Source organism: Gallus gallus, chromosome 3, assembly GCF_016699485.2.
Source record: "Gallus gallus isolate bGalGal1 chromosome 3, bGalGal1.mat.broiler.GRCg7b, whole genome shotgun sequence".
NCBI classification, from domain to species: domain Eukaryota; kingdom Metazoa; phylum Chordata; class Aves; order Galliformes; family Phasianidae; genus Gallus; species Gallus gallus.
In genome coordinates, this window is record NC_052534.1 from 75,573,928 (window position 1) to 75,601,189 (window position 27,262).

At 37.7% G+C, this 27,262-nt stretch overlaps 1 protein-coding gene across 4 annotated transcripts in view; it reads left to right on the forward strand.

Annotated features, from left to right (window-relative positions):
* Positions 1–27,262, forward strand: part of RNGTT (RNA guanylyltransferase and 5'-phosphatase) — a 186,154-nt gene that overhangs the window by 32,799 nt on the left and 126,093 nt on the right. For all 4 annotated transcript variants that reach the window (XM_040697864.2, XM_004940391.5, XM_419843.8 and 1 more), the window contains 2 exons: positions 18,011–18,146; positions 24,501–24,572. In XM_040697864.2, the coding sequence (XP_040553798.1) occupies positions 18,011–18,146; positions 24,501–24,572 (208 nt within the window). The remainder of the gene's footprint in view (positions 1–18,010; positions 18,147–24,500; positions 24,573–27,262) is intronic.

Below are 27,262 nucleotides of genomic sequence, written 5' to 3' on the forward strand. Positions count from 1 at the left end.
ATGACCGTCCTGAATTTAATATGAAGCCATTAGTTACTAGAGATGCATTCACAGATGCCTGGTTCACTTTATCTGGAAATGAAACCCCCGTTGCCACATATCTCTGAACCTATTCTGTCAAATGTATTACAGCTGCAGCAGCCCCTGGTCTGTTTATTACAATGTTATTTGGCTTGCATAGTTGTTTTTCTGCCTTTCTCTTTAATTAAGAGTGCTACTGTTTCATCAGACTGGCTGGACTTGTAGAAAAGTAGATGCTTAACTAATGATTTTATGTTACACTTTTTCAGTTGAATATAACTTGCTCACATGGGTCAGTATTTTCTTAGCCTAGGCAAACTTATATTTCACTGTTGTTAAATATTTGCGTTTTACTCCTTCAATGGTAGCTTTCTCTAGAGGTTTCATGGTTGAAGCCCTTATTTTTAGGTTGCCTTAACTGGCATATAGTATCAGTAATTTCATGAGGACACTTTTCTCCAAACATCTTTTTCCTATTGATTTTTTTTTTAACTGGAGCCGAATGTTCTTGCTTTGAGTATTACTATATTTTTCTAACCATAGTAAAAAGAAAAAATTAAAGTATTTCTTAAAAGATAATTATTTATCACCTGGCAATGACTAAATAATGTGATTTAATTAGTTAAATTAGTTGACAGTGATTCTGTAAAGCATTTATGGAAAATTACTGCAGTAGCATCTTACATACTTATGTAAGCTTACGGATTCTGAGTTTCTTTCTTTTGTCAAAACTCCCCTATTACAATGGATCCTGGAATTCAAAATCTTCTGATTTACCCTTGCTTGCTTTGCTCTGGTTCTCAGAGGTTGTGCCGACAACAGTGGCCTTGCTTGTTCAGTGCCTCACTTTCAGAGTCCTTCTGTGAGCATCACAAGGCACACATCTGTTCTTGCTCCATGTTACATTCTGGAGCAAACCAATGCCCTTGCTCCAAAGGGAAATGCAGTGTGTTCTCCCCTCTTACCCAGGGCGGTTCTTCAGTTTTGATCTTGTATTCTCCAACGCTCCTAAATTTACTCCTGCACTGTCTGTGGGAACACATGTACCCACAGAAGTACTGTAAAGACATCCTGCTATATGACAGTGTTATGCTGTACAGCACTCCATAAAGCACAGTGTTTGGGGGCAGGCATGGGAGATGCCCAACTCCCATTGCAGCCAGAACGTTCTGTGCAGCCATTCAGCAAGGCCTACAGCAGGTGCTGTGTGGTTGGTCTACTGAATCACTCAGTGTTTCCTTTCTGAGCTGATGAGAGGTCATGGTCTAGGAACTTGCAAACATTTGTATAAGGGCCTATGTGGAGACCTGTATCCATATTTGTCTCAGGTTGAGGCTCTCTTTGGAAAAATGCTTCCTTTATGGCAGCTCTTTGTGTGTAAATATTACTTGGAAGTCACTCTGTTCTGGGAGAAACATTTCTAAAGTCATATTGCATTATTATTGAAAAAAATTACTTAAGTTTGTAGTTATCTTGCCTGGTTTGACATGAACTCTATTCTGTATGCTTATTGAAACAGTTGTCAAACCTCTGTCTTAAAAGTCAGTTTTATGGTAATGTGTTCATAAGACACCAGCATCCAAAGGGCAAATTTTCCACTATTGATGTCATGCCTTCTGGCTTTTTAAATAGAAAATAAATGTTGTAGGATAGCAGCAGCTACAAGGTATGTATGGCTTTACAAATGCATCCGATTTCATAGAGCTGCGATTGCAGGAATAGTAGATGCTATCTGAATAAGATAATTGTTATAGTATGTACAAGGCATGCTGGATGACTCTGTGTTATCAACTTTGTACTGTAAAGTCATTAGCCCAGGTGGTTAGCGGCTCGCTGTATCCCATGATAGAGGTCTCATTAATAATGTTTGTAGCAGATGTTTGTTCTAATGAGTGGAGCTGAACGTTCAGACAGAAGTAGGGTTGGTAAAGTAATGAGATGCCAGTTTTGAAAAAAACTCTTACCACTAAGAATAATTAGAAGCTTTAAAATGTCCATAGAATAATTCATATTAATCCAATCATCGAGGACTGGGTTTTATAATGGTAAAATGTGACTTGAACAAAATACAAGCTATTAAGGGGTGTGAGTTACTGTCTTGCATTTGTGTGAGTACCTTTTTATTTTTCACGTCGGTATGCATGTAGTTTTAGGATTGATTTTATTATTTTTCACTAATGCAGTGGCTGTTCAATTATGGTAAATCAGCTATTTAGAAGAAATACAGAACAGGTAGTTCTTGCCAAAGGCTATTATATTTGAAAAATATCCATATAAATTTGGTGGCTCACGGATACCTAACCACGAACAAGTAGGTACGGCATGTTAAGCCTCTCTGAGAATCACTAATTGTTTAAAAGGCATTCCTAATAAGATATTTAGTAATATCTATGAAGTAATTTTTTTTTTTACATAATTAACAACTTATATGTTTGAAAAAGGCCTCATTTTAATAGTATGAGTGGAAAATAAACATAGTGAGGCTACACTTGTATGGTCATACGATATGTATAGTTTTACGTACAAGTGTATGGTAAAACTGGTGGCTAAAATTTTTATACTGTTTATTAACCAAATAATAGTAACTTACGTGCTTTGAGTAACTCAGAATAACTGTTAAGACCTGTAATAGCATCCTAGGTGTCTCCAGTTCAGCTTTATAGAAAGTGAAGAATTTTTCTATTTTGTGAAGTTCAAAGTTACTGCCAGTTCTAGTCTTTTCAAAACCATACTGAAGACCATTACTTGAAGGATAAAGGGTGCCTACTGGGAGTACTTCTCATGCTTGTTTTTAAAAGGTAACGAATACAGGGGCAAAAACTTCTTCCCCTGAAGTTGCCTCAGTACTGTTGTCTATTGCTGTCCTATGGTCCTTTGGCTGGTGAGATGAAGCTTATGCACACAACTGAGAAACATCAGCTTCCTAATAGGAAAAATCATCCAGAAGTCTTTTGAGTTGAGAGTAACGTGCAAAAAGGTGATCATTGCTGAAGGTCAGCTTGACAGAAGTAAAGAAAACTAAGAAACAGATTTTCTGTTTTAGAAATAACAAGATAAAAGGAGGTAGTGCAAAATAATGTGGCAAGGAAGAAAAAAAATCACCTACTTGCGTACGACTAAAGAAGAGAGAGTTTTCCATGAATGCATCTGTAGCAGTTGGACAGATCAATACAATGGGAAAGGCAGTACAACAAAGGTGTGAGGATGGAAGGACCAGCACAATAAAAGATGCTATAAAGGAGGGGAAGAAGTTTGCTCACCCTTATCAGAAGATTCCAGATTTGCAGGGGAAAGCTCCACCAGTAAGGGATCTCCAGAAAGAGTACTTTTCCCCTTGGTAGTCAGCCCTTAAATGGGGTCTAAGAGAGGTGCTGCCAGGCTCCACCCCTTCGGGTCACACAGGTGAGTTGCCTTAACCTGTTCTCCCAGGGCTGACTGGGTCCTTTCCCCAGGTGATCAATCAGAGATTCAGACTGTGAATCAACAGTTACCATATAGCATCCAGCTATCACCTCAGAGAGGCAGGACAATGTTATGGAGAAAGATGAGATAACAAAACTGAATGAAGAAGAACAGGGAAGATTTAGAGAGTTGTGCTATTCCAATTAAACAAATAATGGAATTGAGAACTCATTATTTAGAATGAGAAAACAACTTATCTTGAAAACAAATTTAAATAACAGAAAGATTGTCTACTGAGAGTGAGGATATTAGGACAGGATTAAACTTGAAGGAGACTCTATTGGGACTGAGAAAGAAGACGTAGGTTAGTTTTCAGATTGGTAAAAAATGATGAGCAGATTCTTACAGACACGGAGGCTTATGCCAGTGGTGGAAAATTCCTGAGCTGGAGCATTACACAATTGTTAGTGTATTCTTTCCTGGTGTGGAGGAGGAGGACAATAGAGTTGGCTGCTGAGGTTAGCCAGTTGGCATCAGAAATAATTCTAACAGGGAGATTTAGGGCCATTCATTGCTGAAAAGCATTTATGAGCATAGAGCTTTTCTCTAGGTATGGATACCCCATTTCTTGGTGGTCTTACATTCTGACCCTAGATGGCTAACAAATCCACTAGTTCATGTTGTATCTTGGGTGTCTAATTATTTCCTTGTGTTTAGTGTTATACGTGTTTCCATTCTTGGGGTCAGGAGGGAACAGTTGCTTGATAATGTTGTGATGGGAATTTACTGGGCATTTTTAAACTGCACCTTCCTATTCTTCTTCCTTTCCATAGTTATCTTAAATATCTTAAAATATCTATCAGTCTTGCAGAATTGATTGGTAGTGCTGTGTATCCCTTCCTTTGTTGTGGCACTTTTATCATTGGAAATTTTGAAGGCCAGGGTTTTGGGTTTGGCCATGAATTGAGCAGGCTTTTCAGGAACAAATGAATTCATTAAAGGAGTGACAGTTTTTGTGAAAGTGGGCTTAACTCAAGTGGTTTGATTCAGAGTTAAATAAGCTCTGTTCATAGCATGTGCTCAGCTCTTGAATGCTAATTATACATAGTTCATATGCGTGTAAGAAAGTTTCTGATCAGACACTCGTGGTTATTTTTAATAACTATCTGAAAATAGGAGCAGGAAGGGTTTTTCTGTTATTCCCATGAAGCTGCATCAAAATAGGATGATGATTAAAGAGACATGTAGTAGAAACCTTACTGAAAAGGGAAGAGTGACTGTTGCTGTGCCCTTATTCCTACCTGCACTGTTTTGTTGCATGCTACACTTTTAAGATCTGTAGAAGGAAGATCTGTAGAAGGCAAATGCAGTTTTTAGTTACTGTGATATAGATCCCAGTGTTCCTGCTTTGTAATTACTTAAACTAGCTCCTTATGAGAGGATAAACCTGCTTATTTTTAAGCTAATTATGTAATTCTCCTACATTTGGAAGAACCTTGATGGACAATGAATCTGGAATGCACATAGGATTTCAATCTCTGCCTTTATTTTGAGGGAGATATTTAATTGGAGACAGTATGTATTGTCTGGAAAACTGCAGTTGTGAAGTTCATAAAAATAGTTGCACTAAAGCATTCCCCTCCAACCCCCCTTTCAAACAAGGTTAAAAGTTATAAATACCTTTTGTAAACTTCAATGCTAATCAGCTGTTGAGCACCTGCAGTTGGTCTCTTAAGTGTGTAGTAGTAATGTAATGTCAAGCTGCTCCAACTGTACATAAAGGCACGTATATGATTAAGGATTATAGAGTGAGGTGGGTTTTTTAAGGTTACGCCTACTTGATTTATGACTTTCTAGAATAGAAAATTGTATAAAATGCCTTCCTAATGGTCACTAAGGAGAACAACTCATAAGTGTTTTACAGCACCATAAACAGCTTTCCTCTTAATTTTCTGAAAAAAAACCAAATGCTTAATCCATAGTTCTCTTATCCTACATAAATACACAAAACAGAAGATGAGACAGGGACACAGAAAAGATGTGTTTTTGGGTTAAAAAGATGGAGGTGTGTCTTCACTCACTCTGCAACTTAATAGTTACTACTTGTTTTTGCACTGGACACTAACCTTAGGATTACAAGACTGATATCAGCCTGTTTACCAAAGCATTAGAAACCTTGAAAATTGCATTCCTACTTGAGTTTTTATCTGAGAGTGCAGAAAGCCCCTTTGTGCTGAGATTAAGGGCGCTTTATACGTGTGTAGTGTGTCCTGTAGATCACCATGAAGAAGCACTAGCACAAGATTGCCTTCGTTATCTCCACCAGTTGATATGTCCTTTGAGAACACATAAACATTTTCTCACTTTTTACCCATGGAATGAGAGCACGCTTACACTTTTCAGATGTCGATTTTTGTTAGCTGCTCTCAGGAGACCAGATAACTCATCAGTTCTGTTTAACTATACTGCTTAGTCTCCCTTTACCGAGAGACTGTTGATCAAATGAAGCAGCACAGAGTGTCTTAAGGTGTTAGACTGGTATCTGGAAATGTTGTTACTCCTAAGTTAGAAGTTTGCTTAAGGCAGTGTTATTGTAAATGGCAGGAGATGTTACAGACCAGATCTGGTAGTTTCACAGCTCTTGGGCTAGGTTGCAATTGGTGGTTGTTTTATGAGTCTTCATGTTGCATTTAGAGTGGGGTGTGATGGAGTATGTATGTGTATATATATATTTATTTATTGCTAGGGCACATTGATTCCATTTTGCTTCTTATACCCCTCCTGAAGTCTGTCTTTTAAATCACTGAGTCAATGTAGAGAAATGAATGAATAGGTATGACAGGTCACACTGTCTCCAGTCTGGATCTAAATTGATATGAATGTCTGAAGAATACATTCTTACTCTATATTGTAGTCTCATTTAGGTATGTCTGAAACAGAGTCACAACTGTGAAATGGCGACCCTGCACATAGCAGGGGGGTTGAAAGTCCATGATCATTGCGGTCCTTTTCAACCCAGGCCACTCTATGATTCTATGAAGGAAGCTGTTCCTTCTTTGTTTCTCTCTTAAAGGTTAAAAAGTTGTAGTGATGTATTACCTTGCCATAGGAAGGTGCATTTTGCAAAGTACCAGGCTTGATGTTTCTCAGTTCTGGAGCATTTTGATAGCGTACAAGTTTAAATGCTTAAAATTCAGATCCCTTTGAAAAGTGCTGCTTAACAATTATTCGAATGAAACTATTTGAATATTTGGACAGATTGTCTTCGAAGCAAGCTCTTTTGTTTATTTATAAAGAGTTAATGTGTTAAAATGCTTATTAGGTAGCTTGTGCTACGAATACTAATCTTAGAGTATTCAACTGTAGTCCTAGACTGTTCTAATTAGACCAAGATAAATGGTGTGCTTGTGTGTGTACCTGATGTTCAAGCCGTCAGTATCAGAGGAAAAATTAATAAATAAATCATTAATCATTCTCGTAGACCACTTTTGATAGTGAAACAGCGTGTCCTGTGCTGCTCATTCTCTTGGGAGCATCGTGGGCACGTTTCATGAAACATAATGGATTAAGTTTATTCAGGAAAGAATGATATTGAGGCTATAGAGTGCAACCATACAAATACCTGAGGCATGTTTTCCTTTCAAACTGGTCCTCTAATCTGTGGGCGCAAATGACAGTTGTGGCTTCTGAAGCTGCTGCCTGCGAAGCAGACAGAATTGACCCAGCATGTATACTGCCATAAATCATTTCAAAGTCAAGAGGACTTTCTTTTTCAAGGCTGTAAATACTCTTTTCTTGTCTGTTAATTGTGGAACTCCATGGGAAACATGGCTCTCTTTCTTGGGAAAGGAGGAAAATAATTACTTGTCATCTGATGTCAAGGTGGTGGTGTTTTGTGTTTGGTTTGTTTCTCTTCTAAATATATTTGTTACTTCAGGCACAGATTTCCCCCTAAATCTACAAGGGCTGCTCCAAAAGTAATACCTCCTATTTTATTATGTTGGTGCATGACATCAGAGGCGGGTGTTGGTGGGATGGCAGTAGAAGTTGAACCTTCCCACCAGTATTCCATTACGTTTTGTTGCTGTGTGACAGATGGCAGCAGAGAGATGGTCTGACAAAGTGATGTCTGACATGGAAGTGGAGATGAAGGAAAGGTGTGTCACTAAATTCCTTCTCATAGAAAAAATGGCACCCAATAACATTCATCGACTCTTGCTCAACATTTATGGTGACCAAGCAGTGAATGTGAGCACACTAAAGGCTGGGCTGCATGGACAACATCTTCCTAAAATTTGTGGAGTAAGACTGCAATCGAACAAGTTCAAACAAGCTTGAAGCTGAATATTTGCAATAAGTAATAAAATTGATTTTTAATGTAAGAATTTGGTAGTTCAGTCAAGCTTTTGACATGAGATTATTCAAACAAATGATACATTTTTTAAAAAGTAATCAGAACGTTATACTATACAGTTATTTTTCAATAGTGTTCTTCCATCTAACGTAGAAATGTACTTTAATGTACTTTAATATGTACCTGACCACTTACCAGCACTAGTTTCAGCAAAACAAAGATAATCTACTATTTAAAATAAATCTGCTAGTATACAAATTCTGTTACTGGATCACATATTTCTGAGCTCATTAACCATTTCTTCAGAACACCATATACTTCATCGTGAGCTATAAGTATTCTTCAGTATATATTAGTTATCGGTAAATTTACCCTTTGCAAGAGGTCAAATCATGTTAACAAGATTACTTCAAATTTAACTCATAAAGTTTAATATCCTTTAAGAAATAGAATGCTGTGGATTTTTTTTTGTTGTTTCTTTAACTTAATTAAAAGCCTGGAAGGCTGTCAAGAAAATGCTGTAACTGGATAGTCTTTTTTTCAACCTTGTTAAATTCTTGGTTTTACCAGCTCTGCTGCAGTTTCACAATCTAATAATACTTCAGAAAATAGTTTTACATCATTTTTTCATTTGCCATCTGTTAATTTAACTAAAGGCATTTTTATTCTTAATTTATAAAACTGAAATTTGAAAAAAAAACCCTAAAGTTTGAATTCAGTCTAAGATATGGTACTTTATTAGTAGAAATGATAGCAGCTTCTACGCTTCTGCGTTTTTTCTATAGAATCATAGACTGGGTATGACTGGATGACCAGACTGGTAGACAAGGGAAAGGCTGTTGATGTAGTCTACCTAGACTTCAGCAAAGCCTTTGACATGGTTTCTCACAATATTCTCCTGTTCAAGAGGTGCCTGGATGAGGAGCTACGAGATATGGTTTAGTGGCTTGTGGTTGCAATGGTAATGGGAGGATGGTTGGACTAGATGATCTTGTAGGTCCTTTCCAACCTTGTGATTCTATGAGTCTATGATTTTTCCATAGTTACCATTGCCCTCTCTTGTATTCAAAAATGAACTTCCCTATTAATGCTGGTGCACGTATTATTCCAGTTGGGAATATTCCAGTGAGTTGTAAGATGATGCAACATTGTATTATGCACCGTCTTATTAGTTGTGTGACCTAAAGGTTTGTTAGTTGTTTTTTTTTTTTTGTAATGCAGGTGTTTTTGTGCTCTTGCTGACCTTTAAAAATTAGCTGCTATATTGGCTTTCTCAGCCAACAGAGTTAATTTAAAAGGTTTTAAGGGGGAGTATATTGTTGTATCTGCCTCTTCCTGCCTGTGTTTTTCTACCTTATGGGTATTGAAATTTGCATATATCTTGATTGTAGTTTGGGACATAAAGATTTCTGTTGCAAATGTTGTAATTTGCAGATTGTCTACTTCACTTTTTGTGATTTTTCTGGATCACAATAGTTGCAGTCTTCTCTGGACCTTGAGTTGTCAAAGGGAGCAAATGAGAAAGGAGACTTAAATTCAGAGTTGGACAGGGAGCAGTGACAAGCAAGAATAAGAAAAAGAATATGGTGTTGAGTGAGGTAACAGTAGAATATACTGATGGTTAGTAAAGTCTATGAAGACACACACACTGGAACATCCCAAGGAGGTTGTGGATGCCCCATCCCTGGAGGCATTCAAGGCCAGGCTGGATGTGGCTCTGGGCAGCCTGGTCTGGTGGTTGGCGACCCTGCACATAGCAGGGGGGTTGAAACTCGATGATCATTGTGATCCTTTTCTACCCAGGCCATTCTGTGATTCTGTGATTAAGACAAAGAGCCTGTATGAGCTCTGGGATTTCTGTTGTCTTCAGTGGTTACTTGTGCAATGTGTGTGTGTAGTATCTTGAAGAGTTCTGCATAAAGGAAGTTTGTAGTCTCGAATAAGCAGGTTGAACAGTACATTATCAAAATCAGGCATAGCACTGTCACTGTACTACCAGGTGGTCAATGTGACAATTCTTTTTCCCCTATCAAAGCAGAGCAGCAAAATGGAGGAGTTTGAGTGAGTGATTCAGAACATGAAGCTGGGAATTGGGAATCTCAACATACTAGATAGGCTAGGATAACTTTCTTGACTAACATGAATATTGGAAAACATTTGTTTTTTGGGAAAGATGCAAAATGAAGTTTGAGTGATAACGCTTTGTTTTCATAACAGCTGAAGGATGGAAAATACTATGGAATTGTAGTTTTAAAATGTCACTATAGGATGATTAAGATAAAATTCTGAGTTACTGCTGAATCTGCTGAAGACACTCATGTGATTAGAATTGCCACTGTGAACATACTTCAATGCAAGTTGGTGTCCAAATCTCTTCTGATGTAGTAAGAGTTCAGGCAATGCAATTATTGAAGTCTATGGAGCTATTTATTTCACCCTGAAAATACTTTATAAATAAGCTTGATCAGAAGTTGAATTCCACCTTCCCTTTCCAGGGATTCATTGTGGTTGCAGTGAGAGGTGATGTTAGGTCAGTAATGTAGATTCTCCTTCTAGATGGGTGGATTTGGATAAACTAAGGAGTGAGGAGGGAATGAGGATTTCAGTCTCCAGTACTGATGAGGAATGACATTTCTTCTGAGTTCAACCATTTTAGTCAAGTTTGTTTACTATTTAAAGGGAAAATAATATATTTGAAAAAGGGAGGAGTAGTGATAGATCTCATGCCTGTGAACTTCTATCAAAATTTTGATTTATTATAGATACTGAATCTAATGAAGTTTCCTAGAACTGTAAGACAGATAAAGAAAGAATTGGAAAAAAAAAAAAGAAAGAAAAAAAAAAAAAGAAAAGAAAAATGGCAGTGGGTAGTTTTGGAAGAATGGGTATAGAAAGCCACAAGAGGAAGTCCTGAATATTCGATGTTAGGACCAATTGTATATTGCCATTAAGAATTTTGAAATGGAAACCAAACATTTTCTGACAAACAGATAAGGGAAACGTGTCACTGCACATGAATGCAATGTCATGAATATGAAACATCGGAGCTGAGGCTGTTGATTGGAAGTGACAGTCAGAATATAGTTATTTGCTTCCGTATAAATTATTGGGAAAATGGTTGATGATAGAAGAAAGGTGATTAAAAAATACAATGTGTTAGTGTACTTAGGGTGGGCTGACTTCCTGTGGGCATGTGTGTGGTTTTCTATATTTTTCCCTTCAGAATTTGAATGATACCTGCAAGTATGTAATGTCAAAGTTGCTTCATGTGTAGCTGCTTCATGCTGTCTGATACTCTGTGCAGATGAAAAACATGAGTGTGGCATGGAAGTGATATTTGTGACAGAGTTATTAGTGTGCGATTTAGTTACTGTTTTCCTTTTGTTTATACAATGAAAATAATAGTGTGCACATGTCCGAGTTTTGTTATCCTTCAGGAGATAGTTGGAAGCAGTGACCACTACCAGCAGCAATTAATGTAAGAGAAGAAAGCAAGCTGAGCCTTGCCTGTTTACTGGGACTTGAGGATGTATTGCTCCATCTGCCACAGGCCAACTGCGAACTCATCTCATTTAAACTGCTACTCTGGATCCAGCACAGTCTGGATTGAGGCCAGGATGTGGAACCAAAATGCTTCAGTGACACAGATAGAGGCTCTCCTACTGTCAGTGGATAAAGAGCAGTGATTAATTTTCATTCCCCTGGCCCTTTCTACAGTGTTTGATGATCTGGCCAGAAGTTGACACTGTCTTGTCAGAAGGGAGAGGCAGGGGCCTAAGTAAAGTGCTGGAGTGGTTGAGCCTCGTTGTAGGTGATGAATCTAAGGACTGGCAGCATGCTTATGATTTTGAAGCGCTGTCAGTCAAACAAGGAATTTAAGAAACTAAAAATATCTACAACAAGATATTGTTTTTGCCTGTGCATCAGCAAACATCTTAGCAATACTAATTGCTTTATTGAGTTGAGTAAGGCTTGTTTGTGTGGGAGGGCAAAGCTTTCGCAGGGCTGAATTCTAGCCTTTGTAATGAACTCCTGTGGGAATGAGGAACTGTCATGCTTTTGCACTTAGAGTTGATGATGGAATTCCTTACATTTTGCATTCTTGAATGTGACAACGTAGACAGAAGCATATGCAAAGAGAAAAAGAAAAAAGGCAACGTCAACAATGCTCTGTCAAAATAATTAGCATAGATTGGTAAAGTCCATCTGAGTAAATAATGCAGAACAAAGGAAGCTGTGGTATGAGCAGAATTTTTTAAGCCTCCTTTAAAAATTAGTACTAATCCACTTGCTAGCTGTAGTGTTTTCTCAGAAAATTCATTTTGTGTTGAAATCAAACAAGGAGATTTCAAAAGTCTGAGAGAGTTGTGCTATGTTTTTTCTATTATTCCAATTCTTCAGTTAAGACTTTGGCTGGAGGAACATGTTGAACATTGGTAAAGCACAGTCTAAGATGATGTCCGTGGCAAAGCTCCTTTGAACTTCTAGGAGACCTGTTTCACTATGAATATACACATAGGTAAATGCTATGCTCAGTGTTGGGAACTGTGTCAAAGAGTATTAGCACTGGCGAAGATGACTTTGAAAATAAACTAAGAAAGAGGAATGAGACTGCGTGCTCTGGTCAGTGCAGTATTGGATCTGGAGTTGGGGAGATGTGATTTTGCTCTTTTTCCTGACTGAATGACTGTAGATTGAGGGGAAATGAAGTAATTTGACTTGTTTCATTTAAATGATACTTTTCTGGAAGGTAATTTAAAATTTAATGATGAGAATTATTTAACATTCATATAAAGTGGAAACCTGAGGTTTCTTTTTAACTGATCATTTTCAATATAGCCCAAGTCAGCTATGAAACTGTAAAAAACAAAACAAACAACAACAAAGAAAAAAACCACAGAGAAACAAAAAAAAAAAGAATTTTAATAAACTCATCCTTGAAATGCATTTTGTGCCAACTGCACATGAAGGCAAACCTGGGCCTTTGAAACAGTTGCTTTTATTTGGATGAGTTAATTGATGTCTGCAGAGAACTTTCAAGATGATTCTCCAGTTTTATGTATTGTTACCAAAGGTAAATTACTGACGCTTTTATTGCTGCTCCACTCCTGCTGTTTTGTTCACTTGTCTTGTTTTAAATTCAGTTTGAGCTGTCTGATACAGACCGTGTCATCTTGTGTACTTGCAGGGAATCTAATACAATGGGGCCTGGCTAATTGGAGCTTTTTGGGTGTTAATACAATAGAGATAATTAGTAATAAATGTACAGCTGTAATAGCAAGTAGTGTTCACAGTAGGAAATACAATGCATGACAGTTAAGCTTCTATATGCTGTGTTAGTTCCTATTGAATGCATTTGAGAAATCGGTGTTATTCTTTCTTTGCCACTGTGGTGTTGCCCAGAGGCTTGATCTGTATTCTGGTGTAAGTGCTTGTGATGCTAATACCTTAATTAACTTCTTTAAATATAAGCTGTCAGGGCACATCCAGATAGTATTCAGAAACGCGCTCATCAGCAGTCTACAAGACTTCCCCAAGAAAGCTTACAGTGTGGTGTGGAGAAAAGCCTGACGTTAAGCATGCGAGCTTATGCTTTTTCACTTAGAAAATAAAGAATAAAAAAAAGTCATTAAGAAATTCAGTTTAACTAAAGCCGAGGCATGGTTGTTTAACTCTTTTCTCTTCTTGCATGCTTCCAGCTATCAGCTGCTCATAGAACACTTCTGAGTCGTCAGTCCCTCCCACATTTCTTCTATCTAATGTTGGTAGCTCTTAATTTGATAAACTTGTCTTTTATTTATGTCAAGTTGGTTATCCACACTTTTCTCAAGTGATGCTTTCTGTAAACTCAGTGAAACTGAGCTTTGTGCTCTGGGTATTTGAAGTACCCAAGTTCTTGTAAGTCTTAATGGGAGGCCCAAGGAGCCATCTAGCTTTGTTTTGGTTATTGGTTGAATAAAATACTGATGTTTACCAGCCAAATTACATATGAATTTTGTTATGAATGCACATGTGGGCCGCATAAATGCTGTCAGCTTAACATATTTGCACATGCTGGATGTGTATAATGCAACTTGAAGAGCCTGTCTCCTTAACCTAGCTTTGCTTTAGGATCACTTAGTCCTCCATGTCTTGTTTAAGAACCCTCCTGCCATACCAACCACTGAATCCTTTACAGTTGTTAGGCACTGGGATAGGTTGCTTGTTTTCATGCAAGCTTGCAGTCAGATTGGATGGATTTTGAGGCTGAAGAGAGACTTAAATGAATAATTTCATGGCTCAGTTCTAAACTGAGAAATATGATGTCTTGTTGCAAATGTGAATTCTAACTTTAGACTTGCGTTTGGGTAATTGCTGTTAGCATTACTGCAGGTTGCCTAAATGTGGCAATTTCCTAAAAGCACAGGTATGTTTTATATCTTCCTTTTCTCTTGGCTGCCTTGCTGCTCAGTTTCCCATGTGTTGCACATTGGGCAGTGGATGGTCTGTGTAGTTACTAAGGTCTTTTACTGAGACATTTAAAAATGGGGCTGTATTATTGACATTGAGGTAGAATTAAAATCAGGTTTGAAATCATAGTTTTGGGGGGGAAATACACAAACATGCATGCCCTCTCTGTGTGCTGAGTGCTTGAAATTGTTGTCCCAGCTTTAGCTGAAACCGTGTTAAGAGCATACTGACGTTTGGTTGTTGTGAGTGATGGGAGCGTGCCTGGGTCTGGGGTAGAGCCACTGCTGTGATAGCATAGAGCAGGGTGTGGGGTCAGGACAGGTGCTTGAATTAGGCTGCTCCATACCAGGTGACACCACGCGGAAGGCCATTAAGCTCTGGACAGTTGGCCAACCCCTCTGCTTGGGGGTTGTGAGAGGTCAGTTGGCAGGGGGCTGTGTCAGAGCTGGGTGCTGGTCGACAAGTGATTGCATTGCAGCCATATGTATTGTTGTTATTGCACTGTTGTTTCCATTTTCCTCTTCTGTCTTAGTCTTTATCTCAATCCACAAGTTCTACTTTGTTTCTGGTTCTCTCCCCCATCCCACTTGAGGGGTAGTGAGCAAAAGGTTGTGTGGTGCTGAGCTGCTGCTGGGTTAAACCACGCAGCAGTGTGAGTATGAGTGGCACAGCTTGCCCTCAGAACCACAAGCTGATTTGCTAGCATTGCTAATTTCCTCTTACTGTTTGAAATAACTGCATTTTTTGTGTTTTGAGAAGGTTCTGATGGTTAAACACATGGTGATAAATATTATATACTGCACAGAGGAAATGCAAGTTCAGTAACTGTTTATATATTCCTTGTTCTGAAAGAAAGAGAATGGCTGTGCTTAGCTGTTGTCACCAAGAGAAATTTCAGTGGGGGGAGTGTAGATGTTTGATAAATGTTTGAAACAAGGTGTTTCCAAAGGCAGTTGTGGGGAAACTGTTCAAAGAGGTATTACAACACAGATGTGTAATTTGGAGATGTTCTTTGTTAAGGTGATGGATTAGATAATGCAATTGATTTCTTCTATTTCCTTAATTTGCTTTCAGTTTACAGTAAGCAAAACACTTTTGTGTAGTATATGCCTGTATGTTCTTGCTATAACTGCATATATTAAATCTGTAAATGAAATACTTTATTAAACTGGGAGGGGAATGTTTTCAGCCTTTTACAGAGTTACAGGGGCTGGAAGGGACCTCTAGAGATCATTGAGTCCAACGCCCTGCTAAAGTGGGTTCCCTATAGTGAGTGGGTTTTGAATATCTCCAGAGAAGGAGACTCCATGGCCTCTCCGGGCAGCCTGTTCCAGTGCTCTGTCACTCTCAAAGTAAAAAAGTTTTTCCTCATGTTCAGGTGGAACTTCCCATGTTTCAGTTTGTGCCCAGTGCCCCTTGTCCAGCAGCTGTGCACCACCAAAAAAGCCTGGCCCTGTCCAGCTTACTCCCACACTTTAGATATTTATAAGCATTGATAAATCTCTTCTCAGTCTTCTCCAGGCTGAACAGTCCCAGGCCTTACAGCCTTTCCTCACTCAAGAGATGCTCTAGGCCCCTCAATCTTCTTTGCGGCCTTCTGCTGGACTCTCTAGAAGTTCCATCTTTCTTACCTGAGGAGGCCAGAACTGGTCACAGTACTCCAGATGTGTCTTCACCATGGTGGAGTAGAACTGGGAGGATCACCTCCCTCAACCTGCTGGCCACATTCTTTTTAATGCACCCCGGGATACCATTGGCCTTCTTGGTCACCAGGGCACGCTGTTGGCTCATGGGCAACCTGTTGTCCACCAGAACACCCAGGTCTTTCTCTGCAGAGCTCCTTTCTAGGAGGTAGGCTCCTAACCTGTACCGATGCACACAGTTATTCCTCCCCGGGTGTAGGACTTTGCGCTTGCTCTTGTAAAAACAACAAAACAAAACAAACCCTACAAACAGAAACTTCTCAGAACTGATCTATGAGTCAGTCAGGTGCCTTGCTCATGCCAGTGACTTTTGCATATTAAGTATAGTAAGCAAGGGTGTTATCATTAAGATAGTGGGTCTGCGTTGTCATGAGACCGAAACTTTTTGGTATGTGATTCCTGGTAATCGTTAATTAGAAATCCCTTGTATGCAATCCTTAAGACCTTGGATTTTTTTTCTTGAGGTTTAGGATATGCAATATAAAAACCTAACAATGAAACACTGGGAAAAGAGAGAAAAAAATCATGAGAGAAGGGTAGGAATCTCACCCCAGTGACTGGGGAATTATCCAGCTACCAATTCGTAAGAAAATCTCCGTAGATTTTGAGTGAATGACTTAAATCAACACCACCACCTTCTCTCTTTTGATGTTCAAATAAAAGATTTTGAAACCTTCTGTAAGTCCTTTGAACCTGTAGGTACTTTAGGTGGCTGAAAACAAAGATTTTAGATGATAGGAGTTCTTCTGCTCCTACGTCTTTACTTTTGTGCAACTCATACATAACACCTTGAAGTACTCATGTTGTTTGTGGAAAAGTATTAGTTAAGATGATACATAGTGTGTACTGTGATTGGAATTACAATACTGGAAGAAAGTGTTTATTTAAGCTGCACGTGTGATGCTATGCCCTTGTAAGCAGCCTTACTAATTTCTGGAGGTGTAGGATCTGTAAAGGCAGCAGATGAGCTGCCTGTGTAGACCGGCTGCCTGAAGGGGTTCTGGGGGCTGCTTCACTTTTGACAGCAGGGATTCTATGGGCATTGCTTTTAAGAGCAATGGTGAATTTTAGAAAAGACTACTGGTAACTCATTATTTCTTCAGAACCAGGACTTCCCAAGGAGAATTGGATGAATTATGAAAAGATCTGTTTTTTTTTTTTTTCCCCCAGTATATCTATTGTATTAGAGGACTTCTACAAGTATGAGAAGTTCTTTTCTGAGAAAGTCTTCAAAATATGCTCTCTGTATTTCAGAGTATTCTGGTGTGGATGGTGAAACTCTGATCACTTACTTTTAATTCACTGTTTTTCATTTTATACAGAATACAAACTCCATAGGATTAGAACAGTCGTCTTTGGGTTTAGCACAAAGAAACTTAATTTTTTGACTTGGGCTCCTAGTGCTGCCTTACTGTCAATAGTTTTTTTATTTTTCATTTTTTCTTAGAAAAATCAGTTGTTTGCAACTGAACCAAGCTCCCAAATTATTTGTGATGCTGTGGTTAGCACTGAAGTTTTCTTTACATGTACTGTGATAGAAGAACGTTCCTTGTCTAAATTTCCTAGTGTTTTAATGGAAAGAGGCTCAGTCTCTTGCTGAGATTTGGAGTACTGCAGGGTTGGGTAACCTCTGATAGGAGAAGTGTTTCTTGTGAATTGAACTCTGCAGATTTATATCAGGTAAAGTTCTTGCTCACTTAAAGAAAAATAGGAGTGAAAGATCTTTTAGCAAAGTCTAACTGAATTAGCCTCATGTATTCCTTGTATTCCTTATTCTCCAGTGTTGAGATCTCTGTTCTTTTTAGGAGATTTTCAGGCATTGTTTTGTGATGATCACGACACAGTGATGTTCTTGTAGGTATATTCTAAACTTCTAGTTTTGAAATATTTCCTTGGTGATAGTTACATCAAACTAAACTGCTTTTCTGAAACAGGAGGCTTCAACTTTTCAACTATCAAAAGTTCCTTTTTAAATGCTCTTTTATAATGCATCAGGATTATTTTTTTTTTTTAACACAAGACAAATTAAGTGTTGAGATTTAGAAGATGCATCTTTAACTTCTTAACGTTGCCTTTGCAGGTACATGATGCTGATTGATGGCAAGAATGAAGTATATATGATTGATAGAGACAATTCAATTTTTCATGTATCTAATCTGGAATTTCCATTTCGTAAAGATCTTCGCATGCATCTAACAAACACTCTTCTAGATGGGGTAAGGAGTATACTGTATAATAATTGTAACAATTTCAACAGTTTGTTTTTGTTCAGAAACAAGACCAAGTTTCCTAGGCTTGAGTCATGGGATTTAGGGATAACAGATGCAGTCAATGGCTGAACGTGGAAATCACTCTGTTCATAAGTCACTTCTTATCTACAGAAAAGTAATGATAACTGCTCTGGGGGGAGCTGTTCACTTGTCTTTGAAATAAATCAAGGTAATGAGATGGCGTTCTGTAAGCATGAGAAGAAGTTTGAAGAGAATGTAGAGAAATAAATGCAGAACCTCATCTCATTACAGCTTTGTGTTTTGATACAGTAGACATAGTAAATATTACACAGTTGATCTAAGTGTTTGTAAAATTTGATAAAATTTTGATATTTGACTTCTGTGACTTGATGTCTTGCTTCTGTCATCTTTATTTTCAGCTGATTTGAATTACTAACTGATGTAGAAATGGTTTAGTTTTATTTTTTTTGACTGAAACATGTCTAAGTATTCGTGCTAATTTAAATTATGTAAATCTCCTAACGGACTTTATGAATCAGTTGCAAAGCAAGCTTTATAACATCTGCATGTGCTGTTCAAAAGCTGGCCTCTACTAATATTACTTGCTAAGCTTTTCAGAACAGTAGTCATGAGAAGAGAGAATGTGTTTCTTGACCTTTCTATTTTAGCTGAATGACTTCATTAGCTCTTATACTAAATACCTGTCAGTGTAATTGAATACACTTCCCTGTCATATTTTGGTAGCAGTGAAGTTATTCTACCTTACTATCACTTTTGCTTGGTAAAAACCTAAGATAGATTGAAGTCTTTAGACTGAGGTTAGGTGAGTCATCTATCTCTGAGTGAAATTATAGGTTGTCTTTGCCTTCACTGTCACTTACCAGAGAATGGTGAAGGAGCAGGTAGCTTGCTGTCATGCTTTTGTAGCGATGATTTTACAGGGAAGCCTTTGGAAAGCATTACTTAAACAGAAGATCTTCAGGGAGACTGCTTCTCTTGTTTAGAAACAGGTAATTTACTAAGGTTGGCTAATATGCATATGTGGAGGACAGGGAAGCACATTGATATGTGTGTGAATGTGGCAGTGGCTGTTGGACATGGGAGAGGGGCTCTCATCTGGCTTTTTGACTCTTAAGAATAAATTAAATTGGAAGAATTAACAATCGAGTCTCTGGTTGTATCACTACTTGGTAGCCCAGGGTGTAAGCTATAACTTTACCTGATTTGTTGTTCTGTAGAAGTGTGGTTGTTACAGTACATTTCAGTATTTCACTGTATGGCATAATGATGCCTTTTTTTTCCTCTCAGTTTTTTCACAAAGTAGAAAGCAAAATACGAGAACTCGATTGAGTAATGTACCTTGAGATAAAGCTGCAGTCTTCTGATGGGTAATAAGTACTTTTATAGCTCAGATTTCAAAATAAATTTGTTTAATCTGTTAAAAAAGAACACCTTGATTATATTTCATTGCAGTTCCTTTCAGCAGATTTGAGACTGGAGCTTGCCTGTTGCTTGGAGCATTGCAAGAGCTTAACTTTGTAATTTGCTATTTCTTTAATGTTTGTTTCAAGTGATAATTTCCATAACTGTTCCCTTACTTGGAATATATGCATGATTTCATTTTTTTAATCTACACGAAGGAAAGTTTGGCTTTTTTTGCATGAATGTGTTTTGCCAATTAGTGCATAAAGGCTGCTGAAGTTAATTCATTAATTACAGATTGAAGTAATTCACACTACTGCCCTTGAAGTAGCTTTTTCGCTCTCAGAGACTGAAGTTACAGAACGAAGGGGCCCAACTGGCCATACTTTACATTGATCTTAAAAGTACAAGAAAGAAGAAAACAGATGAATTCTGCCAGTTCCATGTGGTGAAACAGTTGCATGTGAACAGAACACAAAAGATTAAGTAGTCCCTGCAAGTTTATTTAGATGGGGAATGTATAAAACTTTAATAAAGGTAATTTCCATGAATTCAGTGATTTCTTAACATGCTTTAAGGCTTCTGTTGTAAGCCTTTCATGCAGTGTTCTTTGAGAATCTCAAATGCATTTAGGGTTCACTTCAGGCTGAAATTACTTGCAAACAGTTCTTACCACGACCAATTACATCTTCATGATAAGAAGTTTTCTGCAATGCTCTGTCTTCATCTCGAGCTTTTTGGTTGTGTTTGTTCTTCTGGCATGGAAGAAAGTTTTCTGCGAATCTCATTAAAACTAACTTGAACACTACCTACAGGTGACTAGCATAACATTAAGCATTCCTTTGGAAGTCTGGTGTTTTGTCTCCATACCAGTATCTGAGGGAATGCATAAATCTTTGTTCAAGTGTTTTGGCTGTTGTTCAAGGCAACTAGTTAGTTATTTTCAGGATGTTTCTGTTTAGCTTTGGAACAAGTGAGTAGAAAATGAGGAAATGTACTGTGTTTGATTTGCTGCTTAATATTTGTGTAGACAAACACTCTTATTGTAAATATACAGCATCTAAATTTATTAAAAAAAAAAAGGTGCTTTTTTAAACTAATGGGATAGACTGCAACTAAAACTAATCGTTGGTCATCTGTGTTTGTGAGCAAAATATATCTTGTGTTCAAAATTTCTCACAAGAGCATCCTCTAAAATTCAGCTGTGTGAAGGCTTCCTTAGTAACTCAGTACTAAAATAAAGCAGATGCAATTCTCATTTTTTCCCCAACATTTAAGACTGTCACAATTTTTAACTTAAATTTAAGGAAAGCCTGAGTGGTATGTTGTCATACGTTATAAACATTTATCAATTTCAATCCTCAGTTTTGGCATCCTTGGACAGCTTGTCTTCAAGCTGGATGGGAGGTTGCAGTCACTCTGCCCTTTATGACCTTGTGGTGGGCTACCTGGCATGTGAGGTCCTAGGTGGAGTCCGCCCTCCTAGAGCTTGAATCTAGAATTTACTGGGCACATGAGCGCAGAGAGACATTCACACTGACAAAGACATCCCATGCAATTGTGGTCAGTGGAGAGTGAGGACCTATTGCACTTTTGTGTCAGTACGGAGCTCACATATTTGTAAGCTCTGTCAGAAATGGTACAGCTTACAACTGTTATAGTTTGCAAAGACTGACACTCTGTGCACATAGTTGTTTTTTTTTTTTTAAGCTCTTTGTATTCCTGAAATACAGCGCTGGCTAGAATTGTTTTGAAAATAAAGGGATAAAGGAAAGACTAGAAATAGGAGGAAAAGGAACGATGAACAGATGTGTGATTAGATCCAGTTCCACGCTCGGGTTCAGCTAGGAGTGCATTCTGCATGTTACTGGGAAAATGAGATTCTGTGTATTAAATTTTGGATTATTTTATATCCAGCAACAGCTTAGACTTGTGATTCAAGGTGGAAAAAACCAAGTCCCTGAGCTGTCAGGCCAGCATCTTTCCTTTTGCTACTTGTCCAGCTTAAGGCTCGTAGCACAGTTGCTGTTTCTAATGTGCTGTAAGCATATGCTCTGCAGCACCAGCAAAGAAGATTAACACCAGCAGTTTTCCAGATTACGTCAAAGAAGCTGGCAAGTGGACCTTGTTATGCCAACCTGAAGGTTAAGCTACTATCTAAAGTGGTGGATAATGGACAAGAGATAAAAACCGTATTTCCTAGGAGGGGCAATGTTAAAACATGTTATAGCGGCTGTAAGCCTACATGGGATATATGAGGTAATACATGGCTGTGGGTATTACTTGTGCATACTTTTGTGTTCTATTATGTAGCCACGTGATATCTAGAAATTGTCTTAAATATAGCCTTACAGTATCAGGTTATTCACCAGAATAAGTGAGTTTGAGTTCCTGAAGTAGTCCATTTTTCCAAAGGTCTACAGTATGAACCTGCCTTTGAGATCTAATTCTGGAGGTGTTTTTCAATTCTTATAATTTCAAGGAAGACTCTGAGATCAGAATCTTAAATAATGATGTGTTAGACCAATTGAATCATTCTTATGATCGCTTTACACCTTGTTGCGTCATGACAGCTGTATTGACATTCACTGCTCCATTAGTTATGCCAGTGTCATGATGGTGATGAGCAGCACATGAATTTGTCTTTTCTACTGCTAAAGCATATTGTCTGACTGTATATTTGCCCTGGTAGCTGCAATTAATTCAGGATCTGGCAAAGAACAAGAGGCAGGAGGGAGGAAGAAAAGAAAAAGAGATGTGACAGAAGAGGCTACCTGTGCTTGTAATAGAGTCAAGAAGGTTTATACATGTCTGAAATAGAGAAAAAGTTTTGATATACAATTTAATTCTGGGTTAAATCTAAACATTCCAGAGAAAACTTAAAGAATGTACACGACTCTCTTTTCTGTATCTTATAATGGTCATAAACAGAACATCCAGAGATTCAGGTTTTGAACATTAGGTTTAAAATCTTTTTAGACTGGGCATCAAATTGTTTCCAAGGTTTTGCATATAAATGTGAGCTTTGCATCAGAGCTGGGTCTCTGGATATGTATTTTGAAGAAATGAGTCCTGAAGCTTTAAATCTGTGTTCAAAGAAATGTGTTTTAGTTTTGCTTGCTAGTGCAGTTGAAACGTTAAAACAGTGTGGTAGCATTTTTTGTATTTCACTTTTACTTTACTCCTTATTTCTAATGGGAAAACAAATAGATCCTGTCAGGATTTTGTATTCTATTACATCTGTGAAAGCTCTTCCACATTTGAACACAATGTCTTCTTTCTGTGTACCTGCTCCATCTACTTGTGTAGCTAGTTATGAAATGTATTGTCAAAGAATGAGAAGTCTTGCATCTCTATTCATAGCTTGCCAGTATCTCACCTAAATATTGGAAGGTGATGGAAGAGCATTTAATTACACCAATTCTACGTAGACTTTTGCAATTGTTATTTGACAGGACCTATGGCTAAGTGATTTTTAGACTTAAGAATAAGGTAATGTAGTATTACAAAGGAGTATTTTTCACTCTTTTTTTTTTTTTTTTTTCCCCTTTATGGAAGGAAGATATGTATGGGCTGTGAAAGTATGATCCCCATCTCTGTATTCAGTTTATAGAAGATGAGATTGTGAATAATTAAGTAGGAAACTTCTAGTGCCCATTGTTATTTGAAACAATAGGTTTACATATTCTAGTTTATCTTTAAATGCCTCCAACTTTGTATGTACTTGAAAACAAATCTGTATCTAAAACTAATTGCTTATTTTTTAAAAGACTAATGTGATTAATTACTAGGTACAATTCAAGGAGTTTGGTATGTGTACAGACTGAAAATCTTTGAAAATCTTATTGGGGTTTACTTTGTGAAAGTTCTAGATTCTAAGAGAAGTTAAAAGGTTGTAGTGCTAGTGACTCATTAAGAATTAATTTGAGTTGATGTAAGATGCTATTTTGGATTAATTCTTGAGCACATAGTTATGCTTTCATCATGTTAGAGGGAACTATTGTTTTTTTTGTTTGTTTGTTTTTTTTTACCCTTTCCTATTGTTTCATCTCCTATGTGTGGCTTTAGAGTTTGAATTTGATATTGGCAGCAAAGAACCCTTTGCTGGTAGAGCTATCTCATTAGCTAAGAATTGGGTGGTGGAGAGCAGGATGGAAAAAGTTGCTAAAATGTGACTAAATATTTTTTTTTTTTTTATTAATTTACCAAACTAATGAACTGGTCTGCTTCGTATCTCAAACCTGAGCTACAGATATAGGTATCAGCATGTAAGGTGTGTGGGTGTTCATGTTTGTTGATCATTAATACATTTTCTCCTTGCTGACATTTTCAAGATAGATTACCAATATATATTGAATTGAAACTAATTTCATGTGATACAGATGTTGTATTTCCATTTGAAAGAGTCCTAGTGCTTAGTCACAGTGCAGCATTCAAACAAATTGCATTTGTCACTGCTGCTTAGAACACAGATAACATGAAAATGACCAACGTGAACATAGAAAATGGATGAAAGAGCTTGCTCTTTACTTTTCTGCTATTGAAGTTTTTGTTGTAGGTGAGATTTCCAAAAGTGGCCAGTTAAGATTGCAGTTCTGACTGTGTTTAAGGCCTCATTCCTACAAGAAAGGTCATGATTTTAAAAGCTGTGGAGAGCCTAACATAGAAATATTGCAGATAAGAATGTGGAGCATTAGGACAGCTTTCTGCCTTCCTACTGAATGCTTCGTGAGACATTTAGGACCATAATATTTTTATAATGCTGACATATTGTACAATTTGTTTTTAGCAGTAAGAATGTGCCAGTTATTTGATTACATCACACTCTCAGGCTTATTGACTAGTTATGAATGTGTTGACTTTTTTTTTTTCTTGTAGTCATGAAGTAAATGTAAATGTCATCTCTTTTCTTTTAAGGAAATGATCGTCGACAAGGTTAATGGACAGGTTGTTCCTCGGTACTTGATATATGACATTATTAAGTTTAATGTAAGTACTTCTGGTTTTATCATTAGTTATTGATTCTCATTGCTAATTTAATCTTATTGGTATAATTAAGAGCTTGAGTATAAACTTCAACACCAAAAGTATCAGGTCCTTTTGCAGCTCAATAAAAAGCAGTGGATCAGAAATAAGATTGAAAGCAGCCTTCTAAAAGACATTGATTTATTTCCACATAGTGGTGGTTTGAAATGGTCTACTAAACACTGTTTGAAAATTTTCCATTTCTAAAGCGTTCCTGAACTATATAGAGAGTGAAAATGGAGAAGAGATGGAGAAGTTGGCCTGTTAGAGGCATATATTTTATGAGAGCATCACGGTGCTCCTTGTTAAGCTGCTCCAACACCTTTCTCAAATTTCTCTTTGAAACCAAACATGTAGGTTCTGATAGCTGCTCAATAAGCAGACTCTCCTGTTTACACTGGCTGTGGGGCAAATATGTGAGAAAGAAATATGTTGTTTAAAAAAAAAAAAAAAAAGACAAGCCTTTTTTGACAGCTAGAGATAGCCTCTGTGGTCACAGTAGATACTTGTTCTCTGTATTTTTAACAAGAAGATTGTTTCTGTTTTTTATTTTAAATATGGTAAGTGTTTGAAAGTCACCATAGGACTTTTGCTCATTACCTTTGTAGATTTTTTTTTTTATTTTGTATATTTTTCCCCTGAAAGGCATGATATACATGAAATATGGAGTTAGTCTTACAAAAGGATCTCCTATTGAGGCTTACTTGAAGAACTAACCTTGACCATATGTTTCACATGAAATAAATTTTTCTATTGATTTCTCCATTACTTGTAGGGAAGAGAAAATCTTTTTTTGAGAAAGATCGATGTAACCATGTAGATGTTTACAAAACAGCATTTAAAATAATGTAGTGAATATAGAATATGTCTGCTCTTTTTGGCTGGGATAGAGTTGTTTTTTTCGTAGTAAGTCTTATTGTGCTGCACTTTGAATTTGTGACCAAAACAGCATTGACAGTCCACCAGTGTTTCAGCTGTTGGAGTGGTGTCCGCATGGTTGGGGCTTTTTCTGCTTCTCGTGCTGCCCTGCCAGCCAGGAGCTGAGTGGGCACAAGGAGCTGGGGAGGGATAGAACCAGGACAGCTAGCCTTGAGTGACTGAAGGGAAATCCTAGCCTACCATATGCTATTGTACTCAGTAATAAGAGATGGGAGAAAGGAGGAGGATGGGAGGGCATTCACAGTTGTGGCATTTATCTTCCCAAGGAACCATTATTTGTGAAGGAGCCTGCTTTCCTGGAAGTGGTTGAGCATGACGATGGGAAGTAGTGAATAGATGAGTGCCTTATGTGCTTTGCTTGTGCAAACAGCTTTTGCTCTCTCCGTAAACCCATCTTTATCTCAACTCAGAGTTTCATCGCTTTTGCTCTTCTGATCCTCTCAGCCCATGGAAAAACAGTCTAGTATCTGTTAATGCTTCTGAAAATACAGAATCCTGTTAGTTTTCCCAACAGGGCAAACATTATTACTAAAACACAAGACATTTCAGACTTCTTAAACTGCTGTTGACTCTTTGAGACTTGTGTAAGATGCTATTCAGCTTGAGTGGGCCACCCAGCATGTAGGGGAATTGCAGGCTGAGCCATGGTACTGGCCACAGAAAAAGATGTTGGTATGCTGAGAAGTGTAGTCGCTGTGATAGATGATAGTTTCCTGGATCTTTCCTATGGTTAGGACTTTTCAGTGCACAAAGATTCCTTGTGCACTTCTGAAAAGCATGATCTTCTCTTTTTTCCTGTATTTGCACTTGTTCCTTCCACCTGTGATTCAATGTTTGTTTTCTTTGTGTAGCTCTTTGTCTCTTTTCTTGCTCTGTCCAGCCTGTCACTCACTGCTGTTACTTTCCCTTTAAAAATGAATTGTAAGGTACAAAATGAACAGTCTCCCCTCCATTTGGGATATGCATATGCTGTCTTATCAAAATAAGGCTCTCTAAAAGCCCTGGTGAAATGTTTGGAGCAAAGTGTCCAAACTTAATCTGAAAAATCCCACCTGGCAAACAGCAAAAATGATAAGAGGGCTTTCAGACGATTGTTAAGGTTGGAGGAAAGTCTGCTTCTGAGCAGCATTGTAAATGCTTTAATATGTTTTGGTGGTTGGTTATTTTTTTATTTAAAGATTGGGAAGGAGAGCGGAGTTTGTTGTTATATAACACAGTTTTAATGTCAAGGACAAATTAAGACACTTTTATCAGTATGGGTACAAGCAGGGCTTCAGCTGCTAGAATTGATTAGCAGTGATTCTACCACAAAGATTAAAAAGCACAGCAGTTTTTAGGTTAATTTTAGAAGCTTAATTACAAAACTGGGCACCTGAGCATGTTTGTTTTGGCAAGAAGTGGTCAACAGCATTTTATCACCAAGAGAGGTAAAAGCATTGAAAACTTCTAATTGGCAGGGAAGGATAAGTTCCTTTTTTTTTTTCGTGAAGTTGTAAAAGTTAGATTGTGTAATTTTCCTAGTAGTTTCAAATCTAATAATTACACAAAGCAACGAACTCTCACTCCAAAAGCCCTCTCCCCAGTAGAGGGCTGCAGGGACTGCTCAGGAATTCTGTGTCGCTCTTTGATTGTGAACGTAGATCTCCTCTGAAAGTCAGTGTTGGAGTTACTGTGCTCCTTGGCCATTTTGTGTAGTATGGCATTTCTGACACATC